The following is a 27,804-nucleotide window of genomic DNA, read 5'->3' as shown; positions in this document are numbered from 1 at the left end:
AAAAATTAAAAAGTTTATTTTTCCATGTAGCATGCCACATATAAACAATTAGAACAAAACACACAGAAGAGGCTTTATGAAACAAAAGCTTTAAGCAGGCTGCTATGACGTGGCAGCGTCTTCCTCGTCCTCTCTCTGCATTTGCTGTATGAGTCTCTGGCGCTCGGCAGCCTGCCTCATCCTCATCATCACTACACTTTCATAGTCACGTTCATTTGACAGGGAGTCCTGCGAAAGAGATGGACATGAAACATTAAAAGAGGTGAGGTATTAAAGACAGAACAGGACCACATACATTAATTCAATATGCACCTGTTCTTAAAAGGTCATTCAGTAAATAAATACCGGTACATTGCAGAAATGTGCACTTCCTGCTATCAGCTTTTTGTTTGTCATTCTTTGACTGGGTCATATTTAGAGATGATGTCTTTTGAGCCAGTATGCTCTCAAAGTAACAGAAAAGCCAAACAACTCTGTGTTTTATATTATGACAACAGCAACTTAAGGCAGACAGAGACAACCACTGTCAATATCCAGTGTCTGTTTGCTTTCACGACCAGGCCTGTGGGTGCAGAGCAGAGAAGAGGCAGATTCGGACAGATGCTCTCATCTCAGTTACCATTAGCATGAGGACAGGGTGAACATTCATGAGACAGCAGCCCACAGAGAAACTGTGACAGGGTAATTCCACTGCCTGAGGTCATTAAAACCCCAAAATGTGGGCTGGAATTAGGCCTGGCAGTTGCCTGAGCTCTCACTGTGTGTACACGATTTCTTTGAAGGGCTTCGGCTTGAACGACGATGGTGACAGATTCTCTGACAGTAGGGGGAGAAGCAGAGAGGGCAGCCACTGGCTAATGGCTAATCAGGCAGGATGAAACACAGGCCAGAAGTCCTTTATACACACACAGGCTGCAATGGGAAATGCCACACACAGACCCAAGCATAAGAAGAGAATCTTATAATGAAGCAAGGACAACACCAGGATGGTGCTGATACTGTATGTGCAGTTAGCACACAAAGGCATTAAGAGAGACCATCAGCCTATTCTGAAGATGGAGAAAAGCCATGTGTCTGCAGAGTACACCATTCTTTAAAGGATTATATCAAGGAAGTTTGCTGAGCCAAGGAAGTGTCTCTTTAACAAGACAGTGAGCTGCAGGAGAGAATTGAGTCTCTGCTTTAAGAACTGAGGGAGAGAGCAAATGAAAGCAATTTGAAGAGGAGAGGTAGGTTTTTGTCAATGCACTCCCTTAGCTAAGGCATCTGGAAAACATCATGGGGACTCCAGCATCTGTGTGCCGAGAGAAAGAGGGTAAAGTGTGGAGGAGGAAGAGAGGAGAGGGTCGGTAAGGGTAAGTCATCCCCCACTTCCCCTATCCCTCCCCACCCCTGGATTGAGGAAAGCTGCTATTATCATTCCAATAATGTGAGCTCAAGCCCCTGTCTGACACGTAACTATGAAATATCACGCGAACACCATTAGGTAAATAAACAAGTCTTGCATCCTCAAATTAAATAAAACTCAAGCAACTACACAACCAACAGTGGAAAAGTTCCCTCCTCAATAGCATACATCCCTGCTCTGCCATGCCCTCTACTGGTCACCACACTGAAGTGCACTTTGACTCAGATTAGGTCTGACCTTTTCTCTAACCGGTGTGGTCATGGGCAGTCCGTGCCACGCTAATGAAGCAGGGGTAATTCTGAGCATTAACAGGTGCTTTATGAGCAGTGTGATGCAGGATGAGGGATGTTATCTTACAATGTACATGTTTAGGCAGTGTATCATTCTGTAACTAAACAGTAAGTACACATATATGTGTGCATCTGGTGCTTTACCACTGGGGCCCAGGGTTAGCAGAAAACCACGAAACACAAACAATGGGCCCCTGTATAAAGCCAAGGGAGGAGGCTACGAGGCCACCGCAGAGATAGGATGGTGGTAAAACACACGCACGCATGCATACAAACAAGCTGAGGATTAGCAATGTGACATCAGCACATTGCAGGGCCGCCAAACACACACCCCAGTCTGACCCCAGGACAGTGATGACATCATGAATACCACCAGTGCTGTGAGTCAAGCAATATAACACACACACTCACACAAACACTGACACTCCTTCCCACACACAGCAGGAGGCAGGTGGCCACTGCGTTTCTCTAACTCTAGTTGTCAGATCTGCTGCACGTTATGTGTATTTGTCTGAGTGAGGAAGTGTGTCTACATTTGATTAAGACAGATGGGTGAGTGACAAATAAGGTGAGACCATATCTGCGTGTACAAAATTATTTTAGAAAAACTTCTTCTGCTTATAGGCTCTTGTAAGTGCAGCAAAGCAGGTTATCTGATATATAGGAAACTCATTAGCACCACTGATATCCACTGTGCCAAGAAGTGACTTTATAGACTTCCATGTGAAGAATGGGGTTTTCTTAACAAGCCTGCACTGTGGTCGAGGCTAACATGTCTGCTTCTAATGCACTGTGGTGAAGTTAATCAAGCAGCTATTTATCTGCAGTGTGTGTGGTGGCATTGTATGTTTTTCTGTATGTGTATGTGTGTGTGTGTGTGTGTGTGTGTGTGTCACTAAGCTATATGATTTATGAGACGCAAATATTTAGAGATCATTTGTAAGTGTGTAGGTGCCCAAGCTCCCTGGCTAACTCAAACAAACAGGGGGACTGCACACAGATCACTGGAGCTCAGGTGAATACTTAAGCTTTGAGGATTAATCATTATTTATTGCAAGATTACGCAGATATAAAACTCCAAAATTTGGTCTATTATATTGTTTATGTTAATGAAGAACAAACACTACACACCACTTAAAGCCCAAATTTACTTCCTGTATTCAACTGTTTTTCTGAGTGAAACTTGTGGCCTTGGCCATGTGTCTAAATAGAAAATTTAAAAAAAAAAATCATGATTACATGTACAGATTACATATAGACCAACAGTTTTACATCAAAGCTGATGAACTATGCACATCCTTGAAATGACAGAGGAGTATTTACAGCTTATTCGGGTATGAATAGCTGCGTATGGACTGCAGATTTAAAAGTACAGAGAAGGGCAGCATTGAGGTGTGTATGTACCATAAGTAGATATGTGATTGTGTAAGCATGTGGTTGTAGGTGGTCACGGATTTAGACAGAATAGGAGTCTGTTGGTGTAGACAGAAAAAACCCTTGGAATCTACAAGACGAAAAGGAAATAAACAGTGAAAAGAGAAATGGCAGCAAAGACATGAACTCCTGCTGCCCTGGCATTTCTCTTTATGATGGATGAGCTCAGGGAACACGACATTGGGAAGAGAGTGTGTGTGTGTGTGTGTGTGTGTGTGTGTGTGTGGGGGGGGGGGGGGGGGGGGCTATTTAATATCCAACAATGCATCGTTGTAAAAGCAAAATTATGTCTTTTACATCTCAGCCTTCCAGGAACAGCCCACTGATTGCAACAGTTTTGCAGTTAAAACAAAAGTACAGTCTGAACCTTGTAGGTGTCAAAAACAAGATTTGGCCTCAGAAGTGGAGGAAACAAATCTTAAAATGGTTGGTATATTAAAAATGACTTCTGATGTCCAGGATTTTATTTGAAAAACAAATAAAGTGAGCGGAATGCATCTTATTACATATTGTTTACATCAACTCTACAGCCAACACTCAGTTTTTGGGAGGAGCAATTCCATTGCAGACATAGTTCTCTAGTCCGATAATAAAGGTAGAACTGTTCAGAGTAAAATAAATAAGTCAGTGAGGCATCACAATGTTTCAGAGTTCTAGAGTATTGCTGTGCTGCACCTGACACAACCTCACTGTGCTGATTAGAAGCTTTGTCATGTGTTGATGAGTCTGCACTCAGCAGGTAATGTAACACCTGGACGTTGGTGTCAGATCTCTGTCATACTGCAGTCGTGTAACTGTCTGTCTGAATGCCCTCTTAATGGCCAGGCTGCCAAGTTTCTGTTGGAGCGCCTTCAAAACGTTATCATTGAGTCATAATGTTAGAGACAGTGACAGCATCGGTTAGGAGGATTACAAAGGCAAATTTAGAAGTTCTCGCAAAAGCTGATGTATGACACCTACTAAAAGGAGACAGGACTGGCCAACAGTGCCTTTTATGATGTGGATAATTAATGCATGTACTACAAGCTGATTTTTATCAAAGGGCAGTCCTATGTCCTAATCCTTCCCATCATCTAATAATGTTTTATATTTAAAAAAAAAAAAAAAAAAAATCAGACAATGCTCGCAGTAAATCTAGTCTAAATGCTGGCTGTCTAGGGGCCTTGATAGAGCGGAAGCTGGAGAACACGCAACAAAGGGCCAGAAGAATATCCTCCAAAGCCTCAGTTTGGGCTTCTAGCGCCAGTCAAAGCAATATCTGGAAACACTTTTTATCCTGCGACAACAAAAACACACCGCATCCCAGATTTATGGCCCAGCATAGCTGCATCAAACCACACTGCCCGCTATGGTCAGGCCTTAGAAAAGAGGCTTATACAGAAATCCATCTCGGGTTAAACATATAAGCCCAGAGGCTACATAGCATGAGAGCACAACCAAAAGATTGAGCTTGGTCAGACAGCAGATCTTGTGAGGTCATACCCAAATACCACAGATAACACTAGCTCCTCACCCTGATTGTCTTCTAGCATGAAAGCAAATTCTGCGGTTGTAGGTGGAGGAGTGGGGGGAGGGGGGGGGGGGGTTTCAGAAGAATGATGGTCAAAAATGTTCTGTTTCAGTCTTGAGTAAATGTTATGATAATTTCAATTGCGTGAGTAATTGTGTCTGGTATTGCAGACTGTTCTGGTGCTGGAGTGCAGAGCGGGAAGAGAAGAGAGGATGAGGTAGCATGCCTATTGTTTATTGAATCAATCTGAAAGGATAATTGAAATCTATGACTTGTCTTTCACACCCTGCTTGTTTATATTTAGCGAATAAGACCAGCCATTCATAGCCTTCTTCTGAGCACTGTGTCATATTGGCAATTTACTGTATTCTGTTCAAAGCACAAGGACACATAATGATTAAAATTGGTCAGAAAACTGTATTTACTGTATTTATTTCAGTAACTTATCTAACTAATCTTAGTGAGAGCACAAGATATTAGTACCCTGCCATTTGTAACACAAAAACAAATTCCAAAGAGCAGAAAAAAAGGTTTCTGTCCTGACACAGTTCTGCACTGCAATAGCATTCCATGGCAAATACGACATGCTGGAGGCGTGAGAATTGAAATTGCAACAAGATATCTCTCTTGTGAAACTCAGTGTGCCTGTTCGTACATGTCTGTGTATGCGATACTACGCTTTGATTACATAGAGGAACTATAGGCCTCCAGTCAGGCAGAAGAGCCTGTAGAGTGGGCTGGACTCCAGAGGGCTTTACACAAGCCAACAGCAGGCAGGAAATCAGGAAATCAGCAGAGCAGTGGGACAATGACATGGAGATTAGAGATCAGTTAACCCCTCCTCTGGGAGACTGTTTGCTCACTGACTATGACTTCCTTTTTGTGTTTTAGATAAGGACAGAATCTGAAACCCACCTAAACTCTCAAACCGACCCAATCTCACTCACTATACCCCTCGCTTACACACATTCATGTAGTGAACACCATTCCATTTGTCTCTTTCAAATATAACAGCAATTATACGGCTTCTTGAACTTCGTCTCACGCAGGTGATGGGTGCAGCCAACCCTCAGGACTTAATGCAACAACTATGACTAAAAGGCCAACTGACTTCAGAGGAAGGATGACGCAATCTGACAAGTGGTAAACATTCGACAGTGGGATGACTTCAACTATGAAGTGAGAAGGGGGGGGCTGACTTCATCTAGATGGCTAAACACCTTTGTACTCTGGCCACACCTGGCTTATCACTCAGGTAAGGAAGACATTTGCCTGGAGACAGTTCAGCAGTGCAAGCAGGAGTTTACACAAAGAAGGATTAGCAAAAAAAAAAATTAAAAATATCCTGAAAACACTGAGTCAAGGAGCAGTATTCCAAAGGGTAAGTATTTATCAAAGTGAAGTATCTTGCTCTAGTTTAATACAAAAGTTAAATCAAAGGAGAAAGCCTGTTGTAACGCTCTCTGTTTCTCTCTCTTAAAGCTGTGCGGCAAGATCTTTTTTGTAAAAGCTGACAAGCCCTGTCATGTCAAGGAAGAGTTTTTCGGAGTGTGTAGGTAGACACAGCCTAGTTTCCTAAGAGAGACGGGACTGCATGTGTGGAAACCAGCTATCCTGTGTTTTCTCGGCAAGACAGGTAAGAAGTAAATGAATCTTTTTGTAAATGCTTTCATGAGACAGACTCCTTATCCATTTTAAAGACGTGTCATTAATGGCAGCATCGAGATAGATCATTTAAAATGTGTTTCTTGGCCAATCTGTTTTAATGAGCTTCTTTTGTTTTTACTCGACCATGAAGTGTTTCCTTCACATGATACTCATGGCTAAAATCCTAAGACTCCTCCTTGGCCAAACTGACATGTTTGGAAAGGAATGCTGTTATGCCCACGCTCTCCAATCTCCTGCTGCTACTAAAGTGCAGATAAAACCTTTACAGGCCAACAAAACCTGTTTGCTTAAGTGGCTTACAAATTTACAGAGTGAGTGTTTCAAGTCACGAACACAGATCTAATGTGGGCAAAGCTGTAAAATCACAGACACTGAGCAGATTATCTAATCTTCATGCCTGCACTGATCAACTGAGTTCTCTTTTATTTAATAAAATCATTACAGGCCACAAAATGAAAAAGCTTTAACCTTGACATTTGTGCTATTTTGTATTGTTTTAGATGTTTTCTTCTAGGTTCTGTTGGTGGAAATGAAATCTTAATTTCATAAAATCCCACTCACATTAAATTACAATTTCATTTGAAATATAATCCCTTGAGTGTGATGTTGTTTATGGAACAGCAATATTTAATTTCACTTTCACATCCAGAGTCACTACATAACTCTCACAATATGGCAAAATAAACAGACTGCATCCCAGTTATTTGTACTTCTTACAAAATGATAAACATGTGTTCCAAACTGAAGTTGTTTTCTTAATTATGAACGAAGTTAGGGGAAACAATTCACATTTTCCCAAACCCCCCCCCCCCTAAAAAAAACAAAAAAACAAAAACAAAACGGGAAGCGCTACAACGACACACGGCATACAGGATAACAAATACCATTTGGAAATTTGTATTTATGTTGCTTTTGTTACTGGAAGTCTTAAGTAGACTAATAACCTTCTTTTGGATGATATGCCACAGACCACACCTGGATTTATGGGAAAAAAACAGGCATTTGAAAAGTAAATAATTACAATTGAAAGCTTCAAAGCATTGTTGAATCATCCCTCTGCTGCCAAATAATACTGAATTTCATTAAACTAAAATCAAGTGGAGCAGGTGCAATGTCTAAAAAACGGCTGCCGATTTTCATCAAGCTGAGGGATGCAGTCCAATTCTTGCATCTGGTGTTAAATTACACGACAAGCAGAGGCATGCTCCCTATTCTGACAGGAAAACCTGGATAATCCACTGTAGTGCTTTCATTATTTCAACAGAAACCTTGGTTCCATCTATTTAATCATAATGCTCTTTATCTTTGTGTTTTGCTGCAGATGACGTTTTAGTCACTCGGATCTGCTGAAATGCCGCTTAGAACATCACTATACAGAAAGACATCCTCTGGTCGCTGGAACAGCAGGAACTCTAAGCGGCGGGAGGTGCTGTCTGTTAACATGATTAGCCTACCTCTGGCAGATTTCCGGCACATCTCTCATATTGGAAACGATGCCCATACAGACAGCTTTGGAGATCTGTCCTTTCTAAAGATGAGCCACAACCTACTTCTACAGAGTTCACAAAGCGAGCAGAACCTCTTCATGGCCTGCTCACCGCCTCCAAAGCCCCCTCGCTTGAATCTGGATGAGACTGAGGGGAGAGAGAGCCCTAATTTGTCCATGGACCGCCAGCATAATACATCCCAAAAGAGAAAGAAATGCAGCTCTATGCCTCTGCTGGACAGTGATCATGGGGACAAAGAGGTAGAAAAGGAAGATGGGTACCAAAGAGGGAATTCCAATCAGACTCACAACCCAAGGCAGTCCAGCGTGAACTCAGACGGGGACCGAGACTTTACAGAGACCTGCAATAAAACTACTGAACAGCAGAAGGACGAGGACAGTGGTTTTTCCTTCAGTCTCGACCTAGGCCCTTCAATCCTGGACGATGTTCTGCAAGTGATGGACAAACTACACAATTAGACAACTGTCAAGTGTTTGGAATATGGACAAGAGATGCACCTCAACACTCCCAGTGTGGACATGATCCAGGTTTTTGGACAAACTGATGATAATGCCATGGTTATGTTTCAAATAAATCTGGAAATATCTGCTAATGTCAGACATAACACTGCAGATCATGTGGCACAGTGCTCTCACATCGTGGTCCACAGAATGTGTTATAACACGATCCTGCATGAACGATAAAAACTAAGTTCATATTTTGCTCAATATGCCCTTGCAGAGGTAGTAACTATAGTTAATGATTGAACTCTGTCTAATGTCCAACTCCGTTTTACCTTTTTATACATTCCCCCTTAGCTGTTGTGTAATCGCCTAAACCACACAGCACAGGACTGAAGACGGCTGTTAAGACTTAAGAGTGTTGTGTTTAAGAAAAGAAAAGCTACGGCTGGAATCCAAGGTCCTCGAGCTGTGATGTCTTGGCTCCTGGTCTGCTTGCCAATCTATTGTGTGCAGAGGGCAAATTTTACTCCGCACGCATCCCAGAGGCCCCACTCAAAGGTAGACCAAGGTACCCCCCATCTCTCATTCCCAACAATGCAGTGAAAACAAACACTTAGCTCTGCTTCCAATAAAAGCCAGCCAGTAGTGGCAGGTTGGGCTGCAGACCAAGCCAGGCCACAGGTCCAAGACCTCAGAGGAAGGAGAAAAAAAGGCCTGGCTGTTTTCTTAGCTGCAAATCAGAGTCTGATGCTCTGGTGAGTGGTGCACGAGAAGAACCGTGGTAAAGGGTAATGTGATACTTCCATATATGCAGGGGGTGTGGAGGGAGGAGGACCAGAGACATCCATTACTGCAGCAAAAGGCCTGATGAGGGTTTAAACACTACCTTCTGACCAAACAGACGCCTGACACGTGAAAAGTAAACACTGCATCCCACATACACTAGCACATAAGAGAGGCTCACACGTATGTGAAAATCAGCACACATAGTCAAACTGAGATAGAGTACACACATAGATAGAGTACACACATAGTTGGGACCTCTGTCTGTGGGACAAACTCAGCACCACTGAAATTCCTAAGCAGTGCATGGGGTCAATCTGCAAAAAATACGAACCATAAGGGTCCTGCTTAAAGTAATACATTTAGAATTATATGTTTGTCCAAGCAGAGACAGCAGTGTTTGTGGTTACCGTCTATGATGTATATCTGTTTTGGCATCTCTCATTTTAACTGGCTATCACTGCCTTTGTTTCTTGTATACAGTATGTTATGACATAATAATAACATATTCCTCAACATTTTTGCATTAAAAATGTACCATTTTGTGTTTTGGGTGAATAAAAAAAATATCATTCATATTCCAAGTTTTGAGGTTTTGTGGAAAGAAGTGTTCAACATTTTAGGAAAACTGTTTACACACTGTGATGGGTTGACATTTACTTGGTTTTTAAACTGTCAAACTGACAGAAGTAGACAGAAGAAGGAGTAGAAGCAATATGTCCTGTCTGTCACTTAGTGTATACCTACAAGTTCCTAAAGGAATTACAGCCTTGGACTATACAACACACTAAATAGCACAATAATATTTTAAGGAAGGATTTCATGTAGTCAAAAATACTAAAACAACACAAAGTGGACTTTGAAGCAATGGCTGGGTGGTAGGGTTAAAACTGCTCTGAGGCACATCTTAATGACAAAGAGGTGGCACTCAATAGCTAACCAGGGTGTGGCAAAAATTAGTAGGATAAGGTATTCCATTACAGATTTTATATTGGACTGGTACAATGGCACTTAATTTGTTCACCAGAGAAAGAAGAGTGAATGTAATGTCAGACACACACAAAAACACACACACATCACGTGAGCTACTAAGCAAGAGCATGAAAATCCCTTCTTGATTATAACCTCCTGATTATCATCTGAGAAAATGTACTTCTGGAGACAAAAGTCTTTGCCATCTATGACCCTATGTGAAGAATCACATAAACTTTAGCTCAACAAGTGTTCAACCACATGACTGATGCAAGAAGAAAGAGCCTGTAATTGAAGACAAATTATCTTGTCTACACTGCAAAAGCTGGCCGAACTGCGAAGTATCCCAATCACATCTGGTACCACTTCTCTCCCTCTAAATATCTAAACTTGCTGTCATACAGACTACCAGGAAACCTTGTCATTTCACTAAAATGTAGCTCTTATGAGTTATTTTTTTGTCAGATTGGCCAACTAAAAATATTGTTGGCCAAATAAAGAAACATATGCTTCTAGTAAAATTGCATTTTCCAACATAAAATAATGCTACTGAAATAAGTTGCACAGGTTTACATGGATTTACTAGACAAACAGAGATTTTTGTGAAACTGTATCATCTCGAGCTGTAGTTAGGGTCAAGCAATCATCAACAGCAATCCCTTCATATGATATACACAATGAATCAAGCATATTCTAACAAATTGGAATTTTCAGCTATCTATTCTTTGAGAGTTAAAAAGAGAGGATTGCCGCTACTCCAACAGAAAAACAACACCTTTTCTCTGTTTCCAGAAAACACCATGTTTTCTCTGTTTCAGTAGTACCTAAATATCACTTAGGTATTACAGAGTAATAAAAACAAACTTTTGGGTCTGATCATTGCAAAATACAAAATGCTTTCCATCTCCTTCCCTTGACAGTTATTCATGATGAGACTCTGGCCAGGGTTTGATGTGCAATAGCCTGGCTACACAGTGCATCTCATCCAGGGCTATTTTAGGTTAGAGTGCACATTTAAAGCACAAGCAAAGCAGCAAGCTGGAAAAACCATCTCAGAATAGTTGATTTGCTGCATCTGGTTTGTGTCGTGACAACCGTGCAATGGCTCTCTAGCTCTAGATGGAAGAGGCATACACGTTTAAACCCTTTACAACAGATTCTCTTTAAATAATATGGTATATTACACTATGCAAGAAACCATCAATCAGGATGCAGTGATTCATGATGGTCTCCAGAGGCACAAACCTCATGTTTGACAGGGACAAAGCAGACATTCAGATAGTAATTCCATATTCAAACATATCTGGGAGTTAAGATAAATTATTATTCACGCTCTGTGGAACCCATATTGTCAGCCACACATGTGAAATCTTCTTTATGGTGTAGCAACTATTTACAGCTGACAGTCCCTGTGACTCAAACTATTTACAAATGTCGTAAAATCTTCCAAAATTCTGAACCGAGTAAGGAGTATGGTGAGCAATTTCACATAGTGCAAAATATATCATATTCCCTGTTTTGAATTTTTTTAATAACCATGGTGATAAAAACAGTGGCTGCAGTAGGCTCTGTTATAAATCATACAGGGGTCTTCACAAAGAATTTGTGTCCCCTCACAATTAGATCACTCAAACTGGCCCCAGATTCATTTATTTATCACAGCAGAGATTGAACTGAGGTTAAGGCTGAAGTCTGTGAGCCCCCTAGGGTGAGACCATGACTTTCTAAGTGCTGTATTTGTATTGGTGAGGTTAGAGAGACTAATCGTCACCCAGTCTGGCCTAATGTGATTGCAGCTGGCTGATGTTGGGACACTGGGGAGGGGTCAATAACAGAAGAGGGATTGGATTTTTAAGAGATAAAGTCAGACATGAAGGACCTCCAACGATTCTCATTACTTTTATCATCCCTTCTATGTCCACTGACCCCTGGCCAGCTATGGGTTAACACTACTAATATCTACACAATGTCATGTGAGGCCTCTTTAGCAAGAACCATTCTCACTGAGGGATAATTTGGAAATTACCCAGCCATAGTAATGTTTTCATTCTGAGTTGCAGGACAAAAAAAGATGAAGCAATCAGCTTTGGATATCTGGAAACCAAACCAGGTTACCATAATAACATTTAAAAAGATTAGTATGACAAGTCCCAGTGAGCAGGCTCAGTCTCAGATGCTAGCTCCAAGTAGGAGGTCTAAGGACCTCACACTGGATGAAGGTGAAACCCAGTTCAGCAGCAATTCACTGACAAAATAAAGAGGAAGACAACTGATGAGCAATTTTCTCACTAAAAGGTATAAAAGTAAATAGCAGATGGAGGTGAAAAAGATATTACTTTATAATCTAATGATGGAAAAACTACATACTTTACTCTCAGTGGATATAACTGTAATGAGATTAGCCTTGGACAGGAAAGAAATGGATGTGCCTTTGGAGTCTTCAAGCATGCAGTATCAATTTAGCGAGCAAAGTAAAGAATGTAATATGGACAACTGTGATTTACAAAATCACAAGAGGCAACACACCAAAAGAAAAAGAGTTTTCTTAACAAAGGATTATAGTTTTGTGCAATAATGTTGCCCCACAGAAAGTAAGATTCTGCCCTTCAACAATACCAGAAAAAAATCTGATTAATAAAACCTTATTATAAATACCAAGACAGAAAGACTCACCTGGCACCAATACAAGCATTTAGTCAGTCTCACGTGCCAGGCTACCATTACTGCTCACTGCTTCTCCTGGGCTGCTATGTGAAGTGCAGCATTCCTGGGGTCTCCCAGGTCATTTCCGTTAATGAGCAGCCGACCAGGGGCTTTGGGCTAGCGCTGGGCCAGCGCCTCCCCACTCCAAAACAAATAAACTGAGGTTCATTTAACCAAACACATTGTTCTAGGCCAGACGAAGTGAGTGCAAGCACTGGAGCAATATTTGTACCACTGATGTGAAAATAAAAGCTCCGAAGGTTTACATACCTCTCTTTGTGGGGCAGTGTTTAGGCAAAAGTATTTGTGTTGGAGGCAGAGTAACTGGGAAGATTTTGTAACATATGTCTGACATGTTTTATGAGAGAGTGAGTGCATTTTTGTGTTACAAAAGTACCTGTGAAGACATGAACTGGGCAGATTGAGATGCTGTGGCTACAACCTCAGGCTGTCCTTCAATCCATGAAATCTTCAAGGGGTTTCCCATCAGGCCGCTCTCATACTTAACAGCCAGCTCCTGAAAAACATCATAATCTCTGTAAATGGTTTATTCACCTGTATTTTATCACATCTACTTTCCAGAATTCTGTTACAGTCTTAAAGTACCCTGTATGGATCTGTTATTTGTCCAATTGGCAATAAATTACTCATGCAATACATTGACAAAGGTGTGTTGTAACTGGATCAACTCCAAGCCTCAGACATGGAGATGGGCAGGAAGAACTTGTACCTAGATTCTAGAAGACTGGCAGACATATGGAGGGAAACCACATGTAGTGGTGAGGAAACCACAACAAACAAGTACACCACCATGACAAAGGGCCGGAGGAACCAGACAGTGATGAACAATGAGATGGTTCAAGTTCTTCCGTCCAGTGGTTCCAGTACAGAATAACTAGTTTAAGTCAGAGACAGTCCTGAGGCTTGGAAGTCTATGACAGGTGCCATTCTTAGTAATAATCAAACTCAGCAGGTGACCTGAGACTTTGAGGCAAGTAAGTGGTAAACAAAAGTGGCTTTATGGAATATCTCCTTTGGAGAAGATTTTCATCACTGCACAAAGACACTGACCGCAGACAAGTTAGGTACTTACAGCTGCTCTCTGAGTTGCAAATTCGACCAAAGCGCTTCCTTTCTTCTTGCTTGATATAATCACATTCAAAACATCCCCGTACTAGAAGTAAGAAGTGGAGAACAACAAAAGTCAAGTGGAGGAAGAGGAAAGATGCAGAACATTTGAATTAGTATTTCCTTTCACAGCACAATCCCTAACCATGAAAACAAAAAGCATATGCAGACTCAAACCAAACCAGTGAACATAATAGAGTTCTGTATTCTGGTTAGGATTCAGAAAGTGTTCAGTTATTAGACCCAATGATAAGGTTCACATGTTAGAGCCTAAGTATGCCTAAGTAAAAAAATAAAAAAACATCATTTATATAACAGCCTGTGAAAAAGTGATATCTTAAAAGGCAACAGTTGTAGAAACTCCCTTTGTAGTGATACTTAATTCCTAAAGGGAAAACACTGGCCAATCAGAGAGAAGGGCAAAGGGTATCTGAGCCAATCCCTACATTTACTGTATGTCTGAGTTAGATGTTCAGAGGAGCAAGAAAGCTAATACACGTTAGCAGTTAGGGGAACAAACCCTGATCTTTGATTTTAGATGTCTTAGCTATAACCAAGGCTGCCTGTTCCTAACCTCCTACCAACTAAAGACTAGACATAGGAGCAAGGAGTAGGAGGGACACCTTTGAGAATCTCATTTTGGAAAACTGTAGCTTTCTGGCAATGGGAAAGTCCAGGAATGCTAATGCTTACTAAGGACCCTCTTTAGCAAGCCAACAGTGACAAAAGAGACTCTCAAAAGGCCTCAGTTTCAAAAAATATAAATATCTTAACATATTCCCCCACCCCCTTAACGAAGCTGTATTATTTTAAGCGGCCAAAGTACACAACTCCTCACAGGAACGCACAACTTTACACCGAACCATGCTCATTTTCCCACACAGTGGCAGCTATTTCTGCTGTCACTCATTGAAGCTTGCCATGACAAACAGCATTTTCTTTTTCATTAAATGTATCCCCTAAGCTTTACAGTAAAAAAAAAGAAAAAAGAATAGCACTTTTTTCCACAGTTTTTACTCCCTCTTGCCTGGGAACCGTATTGATTGCATGCGTGCAGAAGAGAAATTCAAATGTTTTTTTTCCATCCGACTTGACGTCATCAACACTTGCCCTATGCTTGTTTCAGGCCAACCTATGCCCCACCAAAAGCCCTTGTGACAGATCCTAGCAGAAGGTGGTAGTGGGTTGCATGAGAAGAGCACATTTCCTAATGCCTCCCCTGGCACTGCTTAATCACCTGGTAAGACGGGCACAAACAATGGCGTGCATGGCTTTAAAAGGGCACTACAACATTGCCCTCAGCACTTTCACTGCAACAAAACTTAACGAGCCTTGTTTAAGGGGAAGATTAAAACAATCTACAGCAGTGATGTCATGTAGACCTCAAATATGGCTGGACTCTGCATGCAGGCGAGCTATGCCAATGGACAACAAATGCAGAGATTCTATCATAACATAAAATAGATACTTTTATGGTGCAATTTATTCAAAAAACACTTCAAAGAAGGGAATGTGTGCTTTTGGCTAAACCAGCCAGTGAAATACCTCACATATTAAATATACTTCATTACACTGAAAATGCCCATAAACCTATCCTAGCCATTGCTAATATAACTAGATCCATCATTATATTGCTAATACAACAGGAGTCCTAATGGAAAAATAAATGTTTTGCTGTATGCATGACTAGTCTTGAAGCACTATGGCACTGCTACTTTTAATTTTCAGAAAGTGCACCTTGTAAAGAAGATTGAAGAGAACATCTTGAGAGTAGCCACCATTCTTCTCGTCATCTTTTTTACACTTCCACTTCAGCTGGAAGAAAGAAAGAGAAATGAAGCCAATATTAGTCATGAGGACGTTCAGGAACTAAAGAAGTGCATGATAATGCCTAATCATTAGAGCACAATTGATTAAAGTCAGCTGACAAGGAGGCAAAGCATGCCAGGCAGGCTTGGTTCTGATGAGACACAGATTTCAATCAGGACAGAACGGAGCTACAGGAGAAAGACATTGTTAAGCTCTTGGAACGGGACCAGGGCACCTGCAGGACCTGCAGTCAATTTCCCTTCATACTGAGGGTGCTGGACGAATAGGTGAAACTTAACACATGGACCACAGAATACACGGTGACTCCTCAGGATAAAGAACACAAGACAATGTAATCACAAACTAATACAAGGCAGGTTCATGCTCACAGTGCTCTGTTGTGGACGAAATGAGAGGAAGTCCTCCTCTGTTATGCGTTGTCTCTGTTTCTGAATAGTGGTTAACTTTGCTTGTGTAACAGTGTTTTTGTATGTCTTTACTTAAAAAGACATTCCTGCATAACTACCTTCTGCATGCGAACAGCCTCCACAAAAGGCAACAACATCATTTATAACTTTTTTTTTTTACTTGCTTGGAGTCCTGTCACTAAATCAATAAATACTGATGCAAGTTCCCGTACCCAAAAGAGATCTTGTGTAACTTCTCATATCTATGTACAAAGGGGGTTACAGTTAGCAGAATCAAGCCAATATCAAAGCAAATGCTTGAAGGAGTATTATAAATGGCAAGCTGTAAGCGTTGATTCAGCTCCAGCTTTCTGCTCACTGTCAGAGAAACAACATTTCTGTGAATTTCGTGTGTTTTAGTGGTCAAAAGCATGCATTCTCCTTCCAAGAACAGTCTCCTTTACCCACTGATAACCTCCTTACCCATTAATCTCTGAATAACATGCTGAAGTATTTGCATGATCTCTATGGTTTCAAAACACTGACCCACTGCTGTGCGTGCTGTGTGGACACAAACCAAATGGCTGTTTCTGAATTTAATTTAATGTCTACATATCTAATTTGTATTAAAGAGCTGTTAAGATAAAAGTGACTGAAATTAGTTTCAGTTTTAAGGCCTGGTTAATCATGAATGCAGTTTAAAATTTAACCTAGTTTAATGTAAACTGCTTAAAACTGGTATAAAAAAATAAATGTTTGAAAAACGGATGTTTTGATTGACAGAACTGGATGGCATGTGAGTTTATCTATGCACGAACCTTCCCATGTCCATGAACATAACTTGTGATTCTGTGGGTCTGGCTGCCCCTTGTTTTTGCAACTGAACACACAGTCATAAGGGAACACGCTGCTACAGTAGAAGGCTATCAAATTTTAAAACTAGATTTAATGTCTAAATGAGTTAGCCAACAACCACAGTGTCTGATAATGTACACAGACCTGGTCGTTTCCTGGAGAAAATATAATAAGCTTTCTCTTGGCATAGATACTGGTCTCTTGACGATGCTGTGCCTACTCTGGAAGAATGGGTGTTAGAACAACAGTGTGCAATGCATAGTGGTGGGATTGCATATGTTGTCTCCAAAATGGCTTATCAAACTTTCCACTGAATGAGGCTGGATTATCATTTACTTGGCCTGCTTTTTATGTTTCTGCTTTATTCTCCAACAACTGTAACCCTTACTATGATCTTTACTTACAGTTCTGACCCTGTGGCTGAAAGCCTTACCTTCAGTTTGGGAGTTACGTTGTTCTGGGAACATCTCTGCACTCCCGAGTCTGAGGAGAAGCATTGGGGAAAGATAAGACGTGAGTGAAAAGACAAAGAGACTATTCTTTTGGCTGAAATACGGTATTCAAAACAGCAGTCAGTGGACTCATGCAGATAGACAGCAATTTTAAAATGGCTGTCACATGTAAAATGTATGGGTCCTGCAGACAGCACGCGGATCCAGGGGAGGGCTGAGTGCGTGCAAATGGAGGAGACTCAGAAGATTTGCTGACTTTGCATGAGTAATTCTCAGCCACAAAAATGAGTCTAGTTTAGGGCCAGGACGGTACATCCATAACTTAAAAAAAAATGCTATCCAGAGGTTAAAAGTTTGACAGACAGCTACTGTGTGTGTCTGTGTGTGCGTGTGTGTCATTGTAGTGCCTGGCATTCCAATGTTACTACTGCCAAGTCTTCGTAATGCCAAGAAACAAAAATAGACCTCTTTAAATATGAGCTCAGTTATTGTTATAGTCTATTATGTGAATAATATTTGGTGAGCCACAGGGTGCCCAGTGGCTGCTGTGGTGGGACTGGCAGCATAATGTCTGTGAAACATGGGGGTTCACCAAACTGAGGTTTCAGGATAGTAAAAAAAAAGACCTCAGTGGATCAAACTGGATTTATCATGACAGAACAGTGTAACACTTAATTGTTTGGGCTGACCCAGACATGTATAGATTGGTCTAGGTTAAATCTCGGGAACTGACATACCTCCCTGACTGTTCACTCCTGTTCGATGCTGAGCTTCTTTTTCTCTCTGGATCTTCTCTCTGATGAGTCTCTGCTCCTCTTCCAGCAGTCTGGATCCCTCCTCTCTTAAACGGGCAATCTTGAGGCAAGGGCGCAGACAATATTTTAATATAAAAACTCATACCTACAACATATCAGCAATATTGCTCTCCCATTCTAAGGTGTATTCTGTGTTTTCAGCAGAGGAAGCAGAAAATGGAACAGTGCCACCTGTTGGTCATCTCTTCCACCCACAGCACATCGCCTCGTATTTGCATTGATTAAGAACATTGAGCACATGCCATGACTCACCTTGGAAGCATGCACATTATTTTTATTTATCATTTGCATTGTGAACAAAGTGCATCAAGTCATGCAAAATCACATAATGTGCTTTCTGATAATTATGACGTGGTGATGGAAAAAAGCCTCTTTCAGATAGATCCTTTGTTCCTGACCCAAGTCTTTGGAATATTTCAACTCAATCAGTAGGGCGTATTTGACAATAAACAGAATAGAAGCACCTGGGCGTGCTTCAGACTTTCCTGGATGCACTGGAATACCTTTTAAAATTTGTATTTGTAATGTTTTGCATCCTCTTCAGGCAATTTGTGGGGCTGTATCGTCTCTCATATTGTTTCTCTTACCTCTTCTTCAAATGTTCTAGTGATTTGCACTTCCTCCTGGCGCTGAGCTTCTGCTTGTCGCTCTCTGGCCTCCAAGTCTGTCATAACAAAACACACAAGGAGCCTGTACCTTTTTCTTATGTTCACACTAAATCTATTTTTTACAAGGAAGACAGACAAACCTGTGTAAAATAAACATATCTGCTTCAAACTGCCTTCATTTAATTATTTCATGAAACCTAATTTTATATAAAAATTAAAAACCGGTACAAAAAATACAAAATCAGTTAGAAAAAAAAGATCCCTGATGCTGTATGATTTGGAAAATGACTCACCAAGCTTAATTTTCTTTCTCTTATCATCGAGTTTCTTGTTTCTTTCCTCTGCTTGTTTCTTGGCAGCACAGATCTTGTCATACGCAGCCTGAAAACAGTGTTAGACAGCAGGATTAGGCCTGTCAAGATAACACATTTTGCTGGACGATCCATTGTCCCAGAAATTAAGTGAGTGAGTGTGATAAACGATAATATTGTCGACATATTATTATTGTCGAATATTGTCAACATTTTTGAATAATATAATGATAATGGCATACAAAAGGAAGTACAGCCTTTTAAAGATCAATAAACTTAAATTTCTAAAGAATATGCAACACTGGATTTGGCATGTTTTTTTTTTTTTTTTTTACATGTTGAGAAGAGTGACTGGTGTCTTACCCTGGCAGTAGCATCGGTTAGCACCTCTAGAGCTTGAGACAACTGATGAAAGAGCTCCACTAGAAAAAACAAAATGTTGGAAATAATCAATATGACATTAAAACGACAGTGGAGAAGATGATGTAGAAATGTAGAGAGTGAAGAGAAGATGCCATCTACAGGACACTTGGTCCATAAAAGTCATTACGTGCATGAACTCCTGAGGCTGATGTGAGGATGTGGGGTTCAGACAAAATGAGACATTTCATGCTTTAAAGTTTGCCGTCGGTCTCACGAAACCCATTTCCTCCAATGACACTGTCGTGCATTCCCTTGGCCTCTCTCCATCTATCTTTCATTAAGGGCCAATGCCACAAACACCACTACTTCAGTTGTCATCTAACACACACACAGACAAATGTACACTGGGAGACCACAATCCCCCCAGCTCATACTACAAATGGCACACTACTGCACTATACTAGCCAGGCTTAATCATTCACTTATGGGAGGCCTAACAGACCGATACTGTTACTCCCTGTGGGGACTGGCAGTGCACACTAACAGAAGGCTCTGGAGATCATGCTGCCAGCAGAGGCGGTCAGGTTACCTACACGCATATAATGGGCTTGAATGGAATCCATACAACGGGGAGACCCACCATGCCCACTAGGCAGCTCAGAGTGTGACAACGTGGGAGGTGGAGGAAAATGAGGGAAGTATAGGGGGGTGTCTTCAGTGAATGAAGCATCATGACCCCCAAGTCACCTCTTACATGCATACTAACATCCCCTGAGGGGCAGCATGTCCCAAGACTTTCTCCGCTCTCGTGCGATAGAGACCAATTCTGTCCATGTGCGGGTTCAAGTGTTGAGGCCCTCCAAACCACTTCTTTTCCATTTCTGGGAAACCGACCCCCTGCTTTTGTATTATCCCTCTCAACCCTACCAATTTCCCAGTTTTTTCCTAACATAATCAGGAATTGTCTGAACCATCCAGCAACCACATAAACCTCACTTGAAAACATACCTCATGACCAGCCTTTTGTCCAAGGTGCTTTTTCTCCTTATTGACAAAAAGCTACATTGAGAATTCCTGGTCTAATTGTTGACATGCTAGTTGGCAATAAGCTGCGGAAGGACTCATGAGTCTAAAAAGGATGGAGTGTGGAAACACTGGGGCTAATGGTAAGAATGGTGATGGCTGGCTCCTCTCATCCAGCTAGAAAGCCTCAGGGGGAAAAAAACACTAATTAGCCTTAGGACAGAGTCCTGTGGCTGGGCTGTCTGGACCTGTATTCATCTTCTATGCTTCTGGGGATTAAGAATTAAAGCTAACTTGGTCTGTGGTTCAGAATGGAATGGAACAAAAACAAACAAAAAAAATAAAACAAATGGGATTAAATACACACCTGCCTTAGGATCGTCTGGGTTCTTGTCTGGATGGCACTTTAAAGCTGTCTGTCGATACGCTTTCTTAATCTGGAACAGACAAATATTATGAGCAGTGGAAAATGTTGATTGAGACAAAACGAGAAGGAATTGTCTGGGCACAGGTTTTAGCCAGAATGTAAAAGATTTGTACTATAAATGATTTTCATCCTGTCGTCTTTGGCCCAGAAAAGTTAAAATTAAAGATGATGATCCCATTTAAAAAAATGGCAAAGACAGTAACAGTCAGACATGAAAACATTTGTAGAGAAGCTGGGTGTGCGTTTCAATAAAATTCTGGGATTGTACAGTTTAGATCATATCAACACCTGAGCCGATGTCCTGCTTTATGTCCACTTGACAGGTTGTTAATGGCTTCTAACCACTGTGGCACATACTGCACACTGAACTCCAAACTATTCTCAGGCTCCTTGCCAATTTGAAAGACAAAATGTGGCCTGAGTTGCAACGTTGCTTTAATACAAACTTTAGTCAAACAATAGTGAATACAAATGTACCAAATTGTTACAATAACATGCACAATCACAGCCACCATTAATATATTAGCCTGGTTGTCAAGACTTTTGGGGAGTTTAAAGAACTATAACGAAAAAAACGAAACAATACTTTAGAGTATTGAAATGTCATATGAAGTTTTAGTTATAGTTGATTTTTTTTTTTTTTTAAACTCAGGGTCACTGCTTGGAATGTTAACCATCCCTTCTAGGGACCAGTTAATGACAAGGTGGTTTTCATTAGATGTCTGCTTTTTTGGTAAAAGAAGGGAAGCAGGAAAACTTTCCATGGAGACCAGAGGGGGCTGTAGAGTGCAGCGCTGAAGCACTCTGCACACAACCTCAAAAACACATGCTCATATATGCATCGCATGCTAAGGATTTGGCACATGCATCCTCCATATATCCAGGCTCAGACAAAACACACACACTGACATACAGATTCTCACCAGCCTTAATCAGCCATGCCAATGTTCTGCGTGTTTTCACGTAACCTCCTTTTAGAGTAAATCAATCTCCTGCCAGTATGCTACGGGCCACAAAAGCTGGGAGCTGCCTTCTCCATGTCTGGGAAAGGCTTTGTCCTTTGGCATATACAGGGTTTCCTTGTAAGTTGTTTTGGACAATTTTATCTCAAGGATGTATGCCAAAGCATACAGTCCAGACTTCATTGGGGGGGGGGGGGGGGGCAACAGAATGGTGTAATCCATCAGTGTCCAGCCTTTTTAACAGTAATTCCACAGAGTTTCTGTGACAGTCTAGACACGTTAGGATGGATGCCGGCTGTCCAAGGTATGAGAGCTAAGCTTAGACACAATTATATCAATCCAAGAAGCCTCCAGTGTAGCCTCTGGAGATTACTGTGGTTTAGACAGCTCTTAAATGTCACAAGTGCTTTCTTTTATCACAACTGGATTTTCTCCTTAAGAGTTCCAATTGTAAATGAGTACTTGGTTCACTGAAAGGGCTTCAAGAGACTAGACATCATTAAGGGATATTTAGTCTTGCTGCTTGGCACACAGAGCCTTCCTAGAGATTGAGCCTGACACGCAGGGCTATGGACTGAAGCCAAACATATATGCTTACTGTTGGCCTAAGCCTACTTCCCCTTGTTAGCCTCCCCTTTCCTATATGTGTTCCTCATCACAACTTTGTTTAGATCTCTCTAAAGCTCTCTTTTAGTAAGGTACAAGGAAGTGAAAACTTCAAAAGGCTGTTCTTGAGGAGCATGTTTTTAATGTGTTATATAATCTACTAATCTGAACACAATTCAAGTGGAGAGTACACATGGATTGCGTCTTGATGCTCACTATAGTACAAATGGCTGTGGTTTGATTTTATCTTATACAGAAATCAATGCCTAAAAGGGTAGAACAATATATTTAGATTTTAAAAACAGTTTCACTGTGAAGATGTGACTTCATCATGACTGCCTCACTGGGTTAAGTTTAAGATCCAATCAACAGACACTTTGAATTTCAGTTAATTATAATGTTGATGAAGATTCTCAGTCATCCAGGTCATCATACGTAGAGAAGATTGAAGCAAGGCGTCTGGACTTGTAGAGTTTTCTTGAAGACGTTTCGCTGCTCATCCAAGCAGCTTCATCAGTTCTAACTGTTTGGTGGGGAAACATGGTTTATATGTGGTTACAGACCTCAGTGGGTGGGTCTGGGTAAAACTTAAATAAACAATAGCACTAAATGTTTCCATACTTACCTGTGATGACTGGGCCAGGTGTGTCTAACAACTGGCTAACGACTATGAAACTGCCGGAGGGGGACTGGTTGACAGCCCTTTGTTCTTACTGTGAGTATGTGCAAACTTCCTGGGAATGGATGGAATCACTGCATTGTATGTGGTAGAAAGATGATGTCTGAGGCCACCACCTCTGTTAAGGGAAGGTTTTTCCAGCTTAACATAGATGGCTTCCTTGACTCCTCTTTCATACCACCTTTCCTCCGTGTCTAAAATGTGAACATTGTTGTCCTCAAAGGAGTGTCCTTTGTCTTTGAGGTGGAGGTGCACAGCTGAGTCTTGTCCTGAGGAGGTGGCTCTCCTGTGCTGAGCCATTCTTCTGTGGAGTGGTTGTTTAGTTTCTCCAATGTACAGATCAGAGCATTCCTCACTGCACTGGACTGCATATATCACATTGCTGTGTTTCTCCCTGGGAATCTTGTCCTTCGGGTGAACCAGTCTCTGTCTCAGTGTTGTCATAGGTTTGAAATGGACCGGGATGTCATGGTTGTTGAAGATCCTGCAGAGTTTCTCTGATACTCCTGATACATATGGAATGGAGATGTTAGACACACCTGGCCCAGTCAGCCAGAACATCACAGGTAAGTATGGAAACATTTAGTGCTATTGTTTATTTAAGTTTTACCCAGACCCACCCACTGAGGTCTATAACCGCATATAAACCATGTTTCCCCACCAAACAGTTAGAACTGATGAAGCTGCTTGGATGAGCAGTGAAACGTCTTCAAGAAAACTCTACAAGTTAACTATAATGCATCTCTCTTTTTCAGGCCCTCCAGCACCATTTACACTATCTTGTCTCTTCTTAATCTTTTGTAAAATAATGCATGATTACTACCTTCAGTGCCATAACATGCAAATCTTAAAGGTAGGGTAGAAGATTTCATTCTGATGCACAACTTTGTTAAATTAGCGTAACTTCTCTTTACAATCTGATAACAACCGATTAGTTCGGCAGTTTCGCTTTAAAACGAAGATTATTAATCATCTGTGGAAGCTATAAAATGCTAAATCAGCCAATCCTGCAAGGTGCCCCTGCACGTATAGTTGGCTGGTTGTCACTCTCTTCCTGCTCTGCGCGCACCAGAGAGGTACGTGCATGATGGCCGAAGTCACAGACTGGTTGGGAGGCGTGGCTTCGGGGAAAGCTCAGAGAGAAAGGGGCGTGTGCAGTTCATCATGACCTTATAGGACTGGCTCTTGAATCAATTAGGTGAAGAGAAGAAAGGAAAAATCAGGAACTCCTGGGCTAAAACCATTCTTTGTCTCGTGCTTAGAGATGGCAAAAATTTTAGGAATTAAATTCTCTACTCCCATGATTTCATTGTCACATGCCAATTTTTATTTTATCATTCATTAAACCTTATGAATAAACACTGTTTTTATGGGGAAAAAACCACAAAATCAAGGAAGGACTATGATCTTAAAGCAGCAGGCCAACAGTAGCCTCATGGTTAGGGCCTGGCTTAAAAAACAATTTTTTTTTCAAACAGACTCTCTGTGTTGCCCCTAGCCCCTCTTGCCACAGTTTTAACTGCATGCCCACATCTTGTCCTCATTACACTATTCTTTGGTGGCAATTACAGTTGACAAACTGGCCCTGGTGTAGCCGCAGCACAGACCTGGTAAGGCCCCTAGCCTGTGTGGCTGATTAGCTGCTTGATCTGCCATGGGCCCATCCTCCTTAATTACAATGCTGCGCTATTTACAAGAAAACATCAGCTGGAGGAAAATAGAAAAAAAGGAAGGAGTGAAGGAAAACACAGTTACAAAGAGGATACAGACAAACATAAGCAGTAGTAAAGAGAAACCGTGAGAAGCTGTGATTGACTAACCAGACCTTCGGTCATTCTGAGTATTTATGAAACACCATTCCATTTCAGCATGCATTTTAGCAAGTGTCCAACTTACAAGGCTGAAACTAAATTTTGCATCACTTCTTATGTAGAATCTTTGCAAATAGCAATACCAATCTTAATCTACCTGTTCTGTCCTAGCTCAGACCTAGACCTTACAAGGCAATACAATCACCTGTCCTTGGAAGCTTTGTCTGGAAGTAAATCATTCAGGCATGTAGTTACTCCATACACTGCAACACATTAGGTAATTGGTGCATTCAAATTTTAGTAGCTGAATAAACCACAAGAAACTTTGTGTGGTCTTGGCTGCTGACATAGTTTCACCAAGCAGTCTGTGGTAGGTACAACTTTTTAAATAGTGGCTAGCCTTTAGCAGAAGCCTCACTTAGCACTACAAGCATTGAGAAAACCCCAAAGTCATTAAATCATGAGCTCTGGCATGCCAGTTTCAACAGCATTCATCAGCCACCCAAGCACAGAGGAAGGTCAACAGCAGTGATAATAGAAAGAGATGCTAAATAGAACCAGGAGGATATGCAGAACGCAAATCTCCTACGTCGAGGCAATGTTTTACAAGCTGCGGCTAAGCCCACATAAACAGGCTCTGGGATGGGCTTCTTCCCCATTCTCTGTGATAAACAACATGCCTAATGGTAGTGATGGAACAGTGGGCCAAACAACTAGGATAAGTAGCCTATCTGATGACATCTGTCTTAACACAGTTGATTGATTTTTGAGATACACACTAACCCGCTATCTCTCTCGACCATCAACAGACCTCACAGAACCAGCCTTTTTCTGTTTCAGAGCCTTAATTCTGCCCAAGCCACAACCGCTAACTTCCTCTGGGAACTTTGAAATTCAATTAAGAAATTAACTTGTTCCCTCATTTTGGCAGTGATTTTAATGTCCCTTCAGGCCTGTGGATTCTGAATGGTGGAAACCATGAGAGGTGGTTGTAGGGAAAAGGCAGGATTCAGGAAATCCTGGTGAACCACTCTGGGATGGGAAATGATATAGATGCAGAAACGCTACTTAGAGTTGCAAGAACGTCTCTACAGGCTTAAACACCAGTGATGAACAGTTCTGATTGTGGGTTCCTACAAAATCTATCAACATTACAGCAGTTTACTCCCAGCCAATATGTTATCAGAGCTGATGGCTAGGCAGACTTAAATCTAAAAAGAAATTCCACATCCAGCACTTATTATATATTCACAGCCTCGTATTAAATGCATTTAATGTCATTCTGCAGTAACACTAAAAAGCTGCCTGATGCAACGTCCCCACTCAGTGGTCTTTTCGGTGCATCACACCTGTGTAACTTAGCTAAAGCCGGTTTGCCTGTTGTTGGACTTGTATTTATCTGAGGTCTTTTCTGGCAGCAAAAATCCCTCACTTGATTTTATTTATGTTTTCCTAAAAGAGAGATGTGGTGTGTTATTTTGCCCGTACACACGTTAGCACTAACCCTACTGTAGAAGCTGATATAGCCTCGTTGCTAGCCAATATAGCCTCGTTGCTAGCTAAGATGTCTTCACTGTAGGAGATTTCATATTTAAAAAAAATAACTTGTCAACATAAGCAGTATTCTTCAGTCTGTGTAGTACAACTGACAAAAGCAGCAAACAACTGTTTACTAAAGTTGGCGAATTTACACACCTCTTTCGTTGTAGCATTGCTTTCAATATCGAGTAACCCATACAGGTCCATTTGTAGGATGTCTTTGGCCTTTCCGGACATTTTTACCAGAGATGAGCTACAGTCAACAGAGAAGAAACGATGAACTACCGCTGTTAACGCGTTTAAAACGAGTTTGTTGTTGCTCCAGGTTTCAGCAGCATGAATATGACGTTATTGACCTTTCAACCAGGATGTGCAACGCAACATGGGAAATGTACTTTGTTGCACGAATTCTCCGAATAGCTCATTTTTATATAAAAACCATAGCATACCATAGCAAAATAACATACCATAGCATTTAACAACAAGTCTTGATCGCCTAAAATATTTGTGCCAACAGGACTACTGCTACTGTTAAAAAATAACTTGTCAACATAAGCAGTATTCTTCAGTCTGTGTAGTACAACTGACAAAAGCAGCAAACAACTATTTACTAAAGTTGGCGAATTTACACACCTCTTTCGTTGTAGCATTGATTTCAATATCGAGTAACCCATACAGGTCCATTTGTAGGATGTCTTTGGCCTTTCCGGACATTTTTAACCAGATATAAGCTACAGTCAACAGAGAAGAAACGATGAACTACCGCTGTTAACGCGTTTAAAACGAGTTTGTTGTTGCTCCAGGTTTCAGCAGCATGAATATGACGTTATTGACCTTTCAACCAGGATGTGCAATGCAACATGGGAAATGTAGTTTTTGTTGCACGAATTCTCCGAAGAGCTCATTACCATAGCATGTAACAACAAGTCTTGATCGCCTAAAATATTTGTGCCAACAGGACTACTGTTACTGTTTACAAGTGATTTCTGGTAGGTGCGTTTGAGACAAATAACAATAATTTCGAATACTTAGAAAGGATATGGACAAGTTCATATGATAGCCTACGTTGACATCAGTTTTACCCTAATCGATGCACGTTAACAGCAAACTATTTTCCTAAGGTTCCATAAAATCTAAATAAAAAAGCAGTTCATCATGGCTGATTGTAGTGAGACAGGAGCGCCATCTGGTGGGTAATTGATGTGACAACAATCTGTCTTTACAGTCTTTACCTACATGTTTCTGTTTTTATTCGTGTGTGTGTGTGTGTGTGTGTGTGTGTGTGTGTGT

The 27,804-nt window shown here is 41.1% G+C and overlaps 2 protein-coding genes across 4 annotated transcripts; one reads left to right on the top strand and one right to left on the bottom strand.

Moving 5' to 3' along the window:
• Window positions 1-27,350, bottom strand: dnajc17 (DnaJ (Hsp40) homolog, subfamily C, member 17). 2 transcript variants are annotated; one of them, XM_028395063.1, is made up of 12 exons: window positions 27,148-27,271; window positions 26,671-26,767; window positions 20,858-20,927; window positions 19,468-19,526; window positions 19,087-19,174; window positions 18,773-18,849; window positions 18,108-18,225; window positions 17,352-17,401; window positions 15,585-15,662; window positions 13,813-13,893; window positions 13,117-13,236; window positions 1-228 (listed from the first exon to the last, which is right to left on the bottom strand). In XM_028395063.1, the coding sequence occupies exons 1-12, from the start codon at window positions 27,186-27,188 to the stop codon at window positions 103-105; spliced, it is 1,005 nt and encodes a 334-aa protein (XP_028250864.1). In that variant the 5' UTR covers window positions 27,189-27,271; the 3' UTR covers window positions 1-102. The 2 variants fall into 2 exon arrangements, with proteins under 2 accessions (XP_028250864.1, XP_028250865.1); XM_028395064.1 differs by lacking the exon at window positions 26,671-26,767 and having other exon boundaries at window positions 27,148-27,350.
• Window positions 5,529-9,593, top strand: LOC114427192 (cdc42 effector protein 3). 2 transcript variants are annotated; one of them, XM_028395066.1, is made up of 4 exons: window positions 5,529-5,785; window positions 5,898-6,023; window positions 6,125-6,278; window positions 7,632-9,593. In XM_028395066.1, the coding sequence occupies exon 4, from the start codon at window positions 7,662-7,664 to the stop codon at window positions 8,274-8,276; it is 615 nt and encodes a 204-aa protein (XP_028250867.1). In that variant the 5' UTR covers window positions 5,529-5,785; window positions 5,898-6,023; window positions 6,125-6,278; window positions 7,632-7,661; the 3' UTR covers window positions 8,277-9,593. The 2 variants fall into 2 exon arrangements, with proteins under 2 accessions (XP_028250867.1, XP_028250866.1); XM_028395065.1 differs by lacking the exon at window positions 5,529-5,785 and having other exon boundaries at window positions 5,856-6,023.
• Window positions 27,351-27,804: the final 454 nt, after the last annotated feature.

This window comes from Parambassis ranga, chromosome 22 (genome assembly GCF_900634625.1).
Source record: "Parambassis ranga chromosome 22, fParRan2.1, whole genome shotgun sequence".
In the NCBI taxonomy this organism is placed as follows: Eukaryota; Metazoa; Chordata; class Actinopteri; family Ambassidae; genus Parambassis; species Parambassis ranga.
The sequence above is the reverse complement of the archived record's forward strand: the minus strand, read 5'-3'. Positions and strand labels throughout refer to the sequence as shown.

Coding starts and splice junctions, on each gene's coding strand:
- dnajc17 (XM_028395063.1), bottom strand. CDS start 27,188: ATGGGTTACTCGATATTGAAATCAATGCTACAACGAAAGAG. Junction 26,768..27,147: donor TCAATGCTACAACGAAAGAG/GTGTGTAAATTC, acceptor TGTTGACTGTAG/CTCATCTCTGGTAAAAATGT. Junction 18,226..18,772: donor CTAGAACATTTGAAGAAGAG/GTAAGAGAAACA, acceptor CCTTGCCTCAAG/ATTGCCCGTTTAAGAGAGGA.
- LOC114427192 (XM_028395066.1), top strand. CDS start 7,662: ATGCCGCTTAGAACATCACTATACAGAAAGACATCCTCTGGTCGCTGG.